A 12,335-nucleotide genomic window follows, 5' to 3' on the forward strand; every position below is an offset into this window, starting at 1 on the left:
CAACCCTTTGCTAATAGGGGAAAACTCTTCTACTCAGGCAGGCTTTCTAGCTACTAAGAATGGGGCTTTTAATTAGAACTTGATCTACTTTTTATCTTATATTAATATGCTTTAAATTTTTTTATTCAGGCACTGACTTTAATACAAATGTGTTTTCGTACTGTGATTTATTGTGATTTTTAGTTTTGACTGTCTCTCCCCCCCCCCCCCCCGGACTGTTTTGTAAGCTATCCTAGGTTCCTGAATTGGCAAAAAGGTAGATTGATAAGTAAGTAAGTAAGTAAGTAAGTAAGTAAGTAAGTAAGTAAGTAAGTAAGTAAGTAAGTAAGTAAGTAAGTAAGTAAGTAAGTAAGTCATTCTCCTTTAGCTGAAGGTAGTGTGGCTTCCTTTTGGGGAGTCATATTTTTTGGATTTTCTTCATGTCTGCCTCCTATCTTGAGCTGTGGAGCAGCTCTGGAGATAGCCAAGAGAAACGTATTTTAATTCTTTCATATAAAGAATGTCTTGTTTTATCCAAGGAGACACTCTGCCCTTATTATCTTCATGAATTAAAGTACCAGTGAAGATTTGTTTTTGTTTTATGCAGTGATCGCAACCCCAACCACTTGCTGGACTTCAATATTTTCACAACCCCATAAATTATTCTCAGAGCATCCTATCTGGAGGTTTTATTCTGCTATAAATTTGAGGTTAAAATTAAGTTCCACATTTCTGGTAAAACAAAGCAATAAAACTTAATAATCACTGAAAGTTAAGTGAAACTGTGCTTTACTGGGTTCAAGATCTCTGTTCTCCTGAGATCCTAGAGTGCAGTAAATTGAGAACTACTAGCCTAATTGGCTGAGAGACCCTGCTTCCCCTTTGGCAGTGTGGCAAGTCCTAAATATATCAGCGCAAAGCTAATTTTATCCTGTCTAAAATCAGTGGAGGCAGAGATTAAGAGACCTATTAGGGTACTCAATCAACCACCGAGACAATATAAGGTTGTCCTCTTCACAGAACACATTATTCTGAAATTTCTAATCTAATCTCAAATGATAATTCATGGAGATTTTTCCTGCACAAGATTCCAAATCTAGCTCTCCTTTTTGCACAATTTTCGGGATCGCAGCCCTGTTGGTTTGTGCAAGAATTTCAACAAGAAACACAACACAAAACAGAAGCAAAAAACCAAAGAAGTTGTGGCACTTTAAAAACTAGCTGTTATAGTTTAATGTAAGCTTTTGTGGAACATGGTGCACAGTGTAAATTTAGTTTTATTTATTTGGCAACTGGGAGAAAGAACAGTCAGATGGAATAGTGAGCCAACCCTGCTCAGTGTAACCAAGGAAAAGGGCATTCCACTGCAGCATGTTTTGTGAAATCTTAAGAGCCATGCAGAAGTGCACACTTTGAGTCACACAAATGACACAGACACCATTTGCTTGCACCCACATGGGAATCTGGCTGGAGAAGAAGCACAAACGTGCTCAATCGTGCTCTGAATGCAGCCCCACCTCATCTCTGCATTGGCTTGAGCACTTTCCCAAGTTGTTGTTCCATGGTGGTGGCCATCATACCAACCAAATGAAATAGGTGTAACTACCACCAGTGATATTTGGTCAATGCAGACATTACCCATTTTTCTCTACTCTGCCCTCCAAACATACTTCAGTTATTGCATTCGAACAATGATCCCGAGATATGAAGAGTGACATGAGCATGCATATAGTGGGTGTGAGAGAACATGCTATCAAGAAGTCCACTACAATCCCAATTTCTCAATGCAGATATAAATGCACAGCACATATTTTAAACACTGGCAGGACTATACAAAAGGAAATACCAGAATTTTAAAAACTGGGGGACAAAAGACTGTGAATTACTTATGGAGAGAGCAAGAAACTAATTTGTAGCAAATATAGTTTACGGCTCTGCCAGACCAATTTTGGCTTAACAAGCAAGAATAGGATTCCTACAAACTTCAGCCAAAAAAAGCCTAAGATACACTCTCAAAAACATTAAGATGGAAAGAATCAAGGTCAGTGTTACTGAGAAACTAAGTCACGATGGACTTTTTAGTTTAGATCTTGGATCTGTGTTCCCATCATCCTTGTCCCATATTACTTTTGTTCTGAGAAAGGCTGCATCCATAAGAGTTTCAATATACTTTAAAGTACAGTAAGAGCATATTCTTTTTAATATGCTGGTCTGATTGCTCCTAGCTGTGTGGAGTTCATGACTTGTATGTTGTATCCTAGTTATCTACTACTGTACTGTCAACAAGGCTGCCCTAAAATTCGCAACCTCTGGATACAGTGCCCCCTCCAAGTCACCATAACAATCAGCAGTCTGTAGGGATACCTTTAAAGTGTCCAAAGCTTTGGTCTGATCTGATAAAAAGTATCATTTTTCTTCCTCTGAAATAGGATAAACATTCTTATTTGACTTTATTTCCTTTTCCTAAAATTGCTCTATTTTTTTCTCTCCTCCAAAGACTCACCTTTGTCCATGAAACCTAAGTACCCTTTGCTATGCTTCGCTTCTGAAGAACCTCTAACCGTTTCCATAGTACCTTTCCTGATCCTGAATCCATAACTCATCAGAACTGTAATGTAAGAGCATACAAACTATGTTGGACTACCTAGTTTGAAACTTTATTCACACAACACAAGAGGACATGAACTGGGGGGGGGGTGGGTGCTACTGCATGTGGACTTACCAGAGACAACTGATCCATGTCTCTGGTAAGTCTACAAGCAAGACACGACCAGTACCTTCCAAATTCATGTCCAATAGAAAAGGATATATCAAAAGAGACATATTTTCTGCCTTGTCTGACTATCCTTCACCTACATTTAACTGCTAATTCCAAATGAAATAATTTGCTTCTAAGCTAGCAAATGTACATAAAATACAATAAGTTAAAAAAAATCTGAAGAGTACTAGAACAGAACCATTGAGTTACTCAACAAATGGTGAATCAACATTTATGCAAACTCCAATGATTCAGTGGGTCTGCTTTAGTGAGAACTACCAATTAAACCGAGGCTCTCATTTTCAGGAATCTAAATCCAATGCTATGGGTTTGGAATACTAATGAATAATTTTCCTTTGGCAAGTACTCATAAAAATATAAGACTTCTTTCCTTCAATAACCATGTTCCATTTTAATTTCCCTGTTTTGTCAAAGTGCAAGGTATACTATATAGTGAGAGCAACAAACATTTGCAAATATCCTTGTCTTTCTGGGTTTGTTAGATGCACATGACATCTGGTAGCATTAGATTGGGATGGGATGTTCTGCAGTGAGTAGTGATAAATGTGGTATTATTCAGCTCATTTGACTCACAGACTTTATGCCTCCTTAGGGATAAACAAATATATACAGTGCATGTATACTACCAACCAGATATAGTGATCATCAAGTTTGGACACATGTATCTGCAGCGCTTTGAAAAGAACTTTTTTGGACTCCCAGAATTCCCAGGTCATCGTGGCTTGTTCCCTACTTTGAATACTGTCTCCTGCTGCCCCTCCCTTTCTAACACTTGCAGAGAAGAATTATCATTTATGATGTGTAAAATCTGGACAGAAAGCCATACTTCTGGTTTAAGGATTAAAGCAGGATTAAAAAGAAAAACCTGCAACTGAGTGTTGGGGTGAGGGAAGCTTAACACCATTTAGGCTGCATTATTGTTTCCAGGACGTAGGAAGTAACTCTCCTGGCTTGATTCAGCACTTTTAATACCTCAGTTGGAATAGTCCATTCATTTCTGGGCAGCACTGCTTAAGACGCCAGTAAGCAGCTTGGAGGAGATTCAGGAAAGAGGTTTGAGTATGGCTAATGGTCTGGGAAACAAATCAAACAAAGCAAAAAATGGGGATGTGCATTCTTAACTTGGAAAATTCAAACTGGGAGAAAATGTTGGTAGGTTTCTAACTTTTATTTCCAAAATCTCTGTAATGACAAAGAAATATCATATTCTGGCCTTAGGATGTCCCTAGTAGGATACCCTCAACTCACATCCGACCACTTTGAGGTAAGTTAAATCCTCAGATAGATTTAATAATTAAACAGAAACAGAAGATAGTTAACTGAATCAGAAGGAAATTGAAGGTTCAGCGATGAAATGAAATGAATGAATGGCAAGATGAGAAAAGGAGAGATGTGCCGGGCACTACCGATTATGACAAGTCAATATGGTCATCCCCACAGATAGAAGAAGATGGAACCCAAGTTAAACTTTATAGCGGTGTAAACATTATATACAACAATAACAATGTAACATGACTGGGCTAGATCTCATGTTGTCCCTCGAGGAACAGACATCTTTCATTGACCCAGGGAAGTTAAATCTGCAGACACAGCCTACTAGAAGGAAGGGGACGGAATTTTGACTTCATTTGAACTTCCTTCTACTAGAAGTTCCACAACCCTCCAGAATTAATTCTGAAGACACAGGGAAGCTACAAGAGAAGTAGCTAGTATTATTTCCCCCTTCTGCCTCCACAAGATTATCTCATTTGTACAGTTCTGCTCTATGCAACTCTTGATCAAGCCAACTTTATTTATATAACATTTTCCCAAGTGCTCACATTCCTTCATGAGCATCACCATATGAATCCCTGCAACAATGCTATAAGGCAGATCAGCATTATTATAAGGCTGTTCAGCCAATCATCAGTTAAACATTACAAGTTTCTCCCAATGTCATGGAAACAGAATTCCAATCACGCGACAGGAGTCACCATCAATTTCCTCCCACCTGTACTCCATCAAATTTATTCCCCTATTCATTGAAGCAGATTAGGAGGATCCTTTTGTATGAGCATAAGTCCACCTGAGTGCCACTGGATGAAATCCATGATATTGGAGAGAAATGAAGGGAAGAGAGGAAGCCTTTCCTCCAACTTGGCAGACAACATTCAATTAATTAATAATAATAATTAATAATAATTAATTAGATTTATACTCCACCTATCTGGACTACCAGTGCACTCTAGGCTTCCTTGCTTTTTGCTAATGCAATAATCTGCTATGCCTCAGTTAGAGGTACAGTGGTACCTCGCTAGACGATTGCCTCATGGGACGAAAAACCTGCAAGACGATTGGTTTTTGCGATTACTATGGTGCCTCGCAAGACTTTTTTTCTATGACCATGCTTTGCAAGACTTTTTTTGAGACCGATGCTTCACAAGACTTTTTTTTAAGACTGATGCTTCGCAAGACTTTTTTTTTTTTGAGCCCGATGCATAGGGAATCTCACAAGATGATTTTTTCACAAGATGAGGATTTTCGCGGAACAAATTAAAATCATCTTGCAAGGCACCACTGTACTTACAATGAATGGGCTTTGTGAACTCAGGGGAATTTCCCACCGAGGAAACACACTATAATGCACAAAAAGGCTGCTCATCTTCCATGTGAGAAAAGAGTCCACATCCTGACACATATTTATAAATGATTACTTCAGGAAAAGGCACTCCCTGTTGCCTGCCAGACTGCATACATATTCATATGTGGAAGAAGTAAATCATAGAAGATGGAAGCAGCCTATGAGGCCATCAAGTCCAACTACGTGCTCAATGCAGGAATACAAATCAAAGGTTATCTGCCAGATGGTTGTCTAAATTTCTCTTGAATGCTTCCAGTGTTGGAACACCCACCACCTCTTAAGGTAATTAACTGTTAAATATTTTATATTGTTTTTAGTATATGTTGTGAGCCGCCCAGAGTAGACTATGTCTAGATGGGCGGCATATAAATGCAATAAATAAATAAATAAATAAATAAATAAATAAATAAATAAATAAATAAATAAATAAATAAATAAATAAATAAATAAATAAATAAATAAATAGTAATTTGTCCTATTTGCATACTGCTCTAACACTGTTTTTATATGGTGGTTCGGGATGCACAAAAAGTCATAAATTTCACAACATTTTTAAAAGAGAATGAGGAAGAAAGAAGGGAAACAATAATATTTCAAGTTTCAAAATATTTCATATAATTACACCAACTTCTTTACAGCAACAATTCTGCAAGGTTGCCAATGTTTTATAATGCAGTTTGATATCTGTGTTTGAGGCTAAGAACAGTGTTTCACATTAGATCATCTACTTCAAGGCAGAAGCCATTACACTGTAGCTGCACATATGAGATGGATGTACATAGTAAAATAAAACAAAGACAACTAGGACTGCTAAAGGAAGATCTTCTCTTTATAAGGCAAAAATTCTGTGAGAAATCCTTCATATGACTTTTGCATAGACTTGCAGCAATATTGAGGATTTTTTCAGCACTAAACAATCTAGATAATGATTTGTTTGTTTGTTCAGTCGTTTAGTCGTGTCCGACTCTTCGTGACCCCATGGACCAGAGCACGCCAGGCTCCTATCCTCCACCGCCTCCCGGAGTTGTGTCAAATTCATGTTGGTTGCTTCGATGACACTGTCCAACCATCTCATCCTCGGTCGTCCCCTTCTCCTCTTGCCTTCACACTTTCCCAACATCAAAGTCTTTTCCAAGGAGTCTTCTCTTCTCATGAGATGGCCAAAGTACTGGAGCCTCAGCTTCAGGATCTGTCCTTCCAATGAGCACTCGGGGTTGATTTCCTTTAGAATTGATAGGTTTGTTCTCTTTGCAGTCCAGGGAACTCTCAAGAGTCTCCTCCAGCACCACAATTCAAAGGCATCAATTCTTCGGCGGTCAGCTTTCTTTATGGTCCAGCTCTCACTTCCATACAACACTACAGGAAAAACCATAGCTTTGACTATTCGGACTTTTGTTGGCAAGGTAATGACTCTGCTTTTTAAGATGCTGTCAAGGTTTGTCATTGCTTTCCTCCCAAGAAGCAGGCGTCTTTTAATTTCGGGGCTGCTGTCTCCATCTGCAGTGATCATGGAGCCCAAGAAAGTAAAATCTTGGACTCCATAGCCTCCATATCTTCCCCTTCTATTTGCCAGGAGGTGATGGGACCAGTGGCCATGATCTTAGTTTTTTTGATGTTGAGTTTCAGACCGTTTTTTGCACTCTCCTCTTTCACCCTCATTACAAGGTTCTTTAGTTCCTCCTCACTTTCCGCCATCAGAGTGGTATCATCTGCATATCAGAGGTTGTTGATATTTCTTCCTGCAATCTTAATTCCAGCTTGGGATTCCTCCAGTCCAGCCTTCTGCATGATGTATTCTGCATATAAGTTAAATAAGCAGGGTGACAGTATACAGCCTTGTCGTACTCCTTTCCCAATTTTGAACCAATCCGTTGTTCCATATCCAGTTCTAACTGTTGCTTCCTATCCTGCATATAGGTTTCTCAGGAGATGGATAAGGTGGTCAGGCACGCCCATTTCTTTTAGGACTTGCCATAGTTTGCTGTGGTCCACACAGTCAAAGGCTTTTGCATAGTCAATGAAGCAGAAGTAGATGTTTTTCTGGAACTCTCTGGCTTTCTCCATAATCCAGCGCATGTTGGCAATTTGGTCTTGAGTTCCTCTGCCCCTTCGGAATCCCGCTTGTACTTCTGGGAGTTCTCGGTCCACATACTGCTGAAGCCTACCTTGTATGATTTTGAGCATAACCTTGCTGGCGTGTGAGAGAGTGCAATTGTCCGGTAGTTGGAGGATTCTTTGGCACTGCCCTTCTTTGGTATTGGGGTGTAGACTGATCTTTTCCAGTCCTCTGGCCACTGTTGAGTTTTCCAAACTTGTTGGCATATTGAATGTAGCACCTTAACAGCATCATCCTTTAAGATTTTAAATAGTTCAACTGGAATGCCATCACCTCCACTGGCCTTGTTGTTAGCCAGGCTTTCTAAGGCCCACTTTACCTCACTTTCCAGGATGTCTGGCTCTAGGTCAGCAACTATATTGTCTGGGTTGTCCGGGATATCCAAAACTTTCTGATATAATTCCTCTGTGTATTCTTGCCACCTCTTCTTGATGTCTTCTGCTTCTGTGAGGTCCCTTCCATTTTTGTCTTTTATCATGTCCATCTTTGCACAAAATTTTCCTCTAATATCTCCAATTTTCCTGAACAGATCTCTGGTTTTTCCTTTTCTGTTATTTTCCTCTATTTCTTTGCATTGTTCATTTAAGAAGGCCCTCTTGTCTCTCCTTGCTATTCTTTGGAAGTCTGCATTCAATTTTCTGTAACTTTCCCTATCTCCCCTGCATTTTGTTTCCCTTCTCTTTTCTGTAATTTGTAAGGCTTCGTTGGACAGCCACTTTGCTTTCTTGCATTTCCTTTTCTTTGGGATGGTTTTTGTTGCTGCCTCCTGTACAATGTTACGAGCCTCTATCCAAAGTTCTTCAGGCACTCTGTCCACCAAATCTAGTTCCTTAAATCTGTTCTTCACTTCTACTGTGTATTCGTAAGGGATTTGGTTTAGATTATACCTGAGTGGCCCAGTGGTTTTTCCTACTCTCTATAATGAAGCATTTATAAACTCTAAGCATTACCCAATATTACAACTGTTTAAAAAGCATTCCTTTTCTTCTTGCAGGAAAAAACAATATCTACTCATTTCCTTAATACCTTCCACTTATAAAAATTCATCATCAACAAAAGTAACCAATAGAAAAATACAAACTTCCAAAATAGATGCACTAAATACAGCTTTGCCTGTGTGGGAGAAGGTCTCCTTTTTTTGCTGATGAGTTGAACCTGATGTCTGCAAACCATGGGAAGTTTGCATTTCAGTTGTGGCTACAGAGTGTGTAAATGAGACAAACAACCAATTCTAAAAACACATGGGAAATGCTACAAGCTGGTTAAGTTGGTTACATTAATTACTGGCTGGCAATCAGCAACCGTCACCCAGTGTAACTGCTGAGCCATCACTAACAAACCACATTTGGCTCATGAAAGAGATAATTTTAGATAGTCATAGCTATAAAAACAAACATTTAATCTGCACAGGTTCAAAGGTACAGTATGGGAAACTGCCTTAGAATGAATCCATCTAGCCCAGACATTTCTATCCTGAGAGGTACCATCTCTTCAGATTTCTGTGTTATGGTCTTTCCATCTTTGCTCTCTAAGACTTCTAACTGGGGAGCTAAGAAATCGAACCAATGACCTTCCACACAGAGAGATTAAGTCACACCACTGAACTGCACAGAGTCCCCCCTTTTAGTAGAATACTACAATGTATGTAGTCAAGAAGGCTGACCGCCGAAGTATTGATGCTTTTGAATTGTGGTGCTTGAGAGTCCCCTGGACTGCAAGGAGAACAAACCTATCCATTTTGAAGGAAAGCAACCCCGAGTACTGGAAGGACAAATCCTGAAGCTGAGGCTCCAATACTTTGGCCATCTCATGAGAAGCGAAGACTCCCTGGAAAAGACCCTGATGTTGGGCAAGTGTGAAGGCAAGAGGAGAAGGGGACGACAGAGGACGAGATGGTTGGACAGTGTCACCGAAGCTGCCAACATGAATTTGACCAAACTCTGGGAGGCAGTGGAAGACAAGAGGGCCTGGCGTGCTGTGGTTCATGAGGTCACGAAGAGTCGGTCACGACTTAATGACTAAACAACAAGAACAATGTATGTAATGAAAATACCTGCAAAGCATCTATTTCTTCCTCCTTCTTCAGATTCTTCCCCAGTAGCTCTGTAGATATACAAACAAACAAACAAAAATTAAAGACAGTGGTAACAATATGCCTTAGGAACCAATGGAAATGATTAGTGATACTACCTGGAATTATTACCAAACAGAACTCAATCAGGAGCCTCATAATGTCACACGAAAGCAACTAAATATAAGGCAAGAATTCAGGAATAGCAATATTGCACCAGTACAATATTTATGAAATAGTTTATAGATTAATTACAAACCATATGGGCAATATGCCACTCACTTGTTCAATAAACTCTTCTATGCAGGCTCCTCATGGATAAATAACACTGGGCCTTTCTTTCCCTATTTGGACCATAATTCCCACCAGCCCTAAACAGTCAAGGATTATTGAAGTTGTAGTCCAAAGCACCAGGTTGCCAAGCTGTCATACTATGACATGAAGCCACTGGCCCTGCTCCTTCAAAAGCTAGCACAGTATAGTGCCCAGTCCCCACCTGCAAATATTTCTTCTCCAGATGTGTCAAGCTATCTCAAATTGCTGGGAACTCTGCACAGTTCCTCCTACCTCGAGAAGATTACAATGCAGTTGTATAGCCCTGCATTTGGCAGCAGTGAGTCTCTCTCCGAACCACAGCCCTAGAGAGTTTGCCAGGGTCCCCAATCTAGGCCCCTGGCTCCAACCTGAAATCTCTCACTGCAATATCTTCTCCCCACCAACACCCTCTCCCCCCAGAAGTGAGGGGCTGGATCATAGCTCATTTCTTTCTCACCTAATTCAGGGAATGCAAAGGAGGAATAGTCCAGTGTGCTCTAAGAGAAGGGCGAGTTTCCAAAGCATTAGCTGAGTGTGCAGTGTTCTCTTTTTGCCGGCCCTGCCCTGGTGTAGGATCCATTGGGGGTTTAGCCAGGGGGAAAGAATATGTCCCCTTGAATGCAGTCGGCTCCTCATCCCTGCTTTCTGGCCCAAACACAACAAAACTATTCCATTGCAAGAACCCTCTGGTGCTGTTTTCATAATAAAAATGGCAAAACAGGCTGGGCTATTGTGGGGACGAAGCGGGAGGTGACAAGTTGAAGAAGGAAGATCATAGATGCTACAGAACTATTTGTACAAGAGATGTAAATACTTTGCTGTGGGACAAAAACAAAAATCCAAGAATTACATTTTCTTCAAAATTACCTGAAATATAGGGAGAAGGCTAAATACAGCTTATAGTAAGCCAAGTTGGGGCAAAGAATGTTTCCATTCATTTACTTGGATTATTTTAATCTACGAATTGCAGAGGCTGTAGGTAAACAAGCACCGGTAGCTAATCATTACAATATTCAAAAGAAAAATGAGAGGAAAAATCCCGAAGTATTCTGGTACCTTCAAGACTAACAGAATTATTTCAGTGTAAACTTCTGTAGATCACAATCCACTTCCACCAAAGTTCACACTAATATAAATCTGTTTGTATCCAAGACACTATAACATTTTTCACATTATTCTGTATTTGCCAGACATGCTAAGTGGACTAACAAGGCTACATTTCTGAATACTGCTAAAATATTAAAATTTACATGACACATCCACACAAAGGGTTTGTAGGAGCCATGGCATCTCATATTCTTTTATTATTTATTAGTAACGTGTATGTTGTCCCTTTTCTCCAGTAAGCTCCCAGCAGCACACATGGTTCTCTCCCTCCCCTTTTACCTTCACAAGGCCTTCTGTAACATAGGTTAAGCTTAGAGACCAACCAGGGAATTTCTTGGCATATGAATTTGGCATCTGGCCTGCAGTTTCGAGGTTCTGCCCCAACTGTTCCAACATACACATCAGCCTTGTATGCTTGATAGGAAATAACGATTGGCCCAAGATCATCAAGTGAGGTTCACAGACAAACAGGGATTTAATGTTCAGGCTGCCTATTCAGAACCCAGATTTTCCAATGTTCATGCTCATCTGTAGAGTATACGGAAGAGATAATATTTCAGACTAGGTGCTAAAAGCATGAAGAATTGGACAACAGAGGGGGAAGGGCTAGCCACTTCCCCTCTACTGTGTGCAGAATACAGAGTTATTAGGGCCTGAATAGGACTTAGGTCCCCAATGTAATATCCTTGGAGGATGAGCAGCTTCAAAATGTAGTAAGAAAGTGCTTCTAGCTGGGAGAAAGAATTACACCTAACTGGCAGTGTATCCATGAACACCTATTTGGGACGTTCACAAAAACACCAGAGCAATCGCCCTAGAGTCTTGACTGTGCAGGACATTAATAGGGACAGTTTGGAATGTTCTCAGCATTCTTCCATGGCAAAAATACCCAGGCGTAAATCAAATATGAAGCCTATGCAAACATTAACACCTGGCCAAATGCAATTTCATTGCTAGGGCAAATGAGGCACATCCAGACATTATAGCAAAATAATGCTAGATAAGATAACCCTTGTGTCTAACCAAGCATGGGTCCTCTTAACTTATAAAAAGAAGAGCTCACACAAAATAGAAGTGCACTGCTTTAAAATTTTACTTTTTGCAATTACAATCCCCAAATCCTTCCCAGACACACTGACAAGGGTAATCAAGTTTGTTCCAAGAGTTGCATTCCAAGCTCTGACTGAGATCTGAGGAGTGTGATCTTTTTTCTGGTTTTGGGGCAACTAACCATTCTGGAGTGCTGCTTATCAATATCCACTAGTAAGGATCCTGCATTCAACAGAAAATACTGGATGACAAAGGCCTATTTTCTCCCATCTTCTCTTAACTCTGCACGAAGTGAACA

General features: G+C 40.0%; 1 protein-coding gene and 1 long non-coding RNA gene across 18 annotated transcripts in view; both read right to left on the reverse strand.

Annotated features, from left to right (window-relative positions):
• CEP128 (centrosomal protein 128) overlaps window positions 1-12,335 on the reverse strand; it is a 268,788-nt gene that overhangs the window by 76,323 nt on the left and 180,130 nt on the right. For all 17 annotated transcript variants that reach the window (XR_013540771.1, XR_013540772.1, XM_078383704.1 and 14 more), the window contains one exon: window positions 9,548-9,597. Coding sequence is in view for 15 of the 17 variants with exons in the window: in XM_078383704.1 (XP_078239830.1) it covers window positions 9,548-9,597 (50 nt within the window). In the remaining 2 variants the exon portion in view is untranslated. The remainder of the gene's footprint in view (window positions 1-9,547; window positions 9,598-12,335) is intronic.
• Window positions 8,063-8,439, reverse strand: LOC144586059 (uncharacterized). The gene is made up of 2 exons (XR_013540773.1): window positions 8,312-8,439; window positions 8,063-8,260 (listed from the first exon to the last, which is right to left on the reverse strand). It is a non-coding gene; the product is annotated as an uncharacterized LOC144586059 (long non-coding RNA).

This window comes from Pogona vitticeps, chromosome 1 (genome assembly GCF_051106095.1).
Source record: "Pogona vitticeps strain Pit_001003342236 chromosome 1, PviZW2.1, whole genome shotgun sequence".
Taxonomy (NCBI): domain Eukaryota; kingdom Metazoa; phylum Chordata; class Lepidosauria; order Squamata; family Agamidae; genus Pogona; species Pogona vitticeps.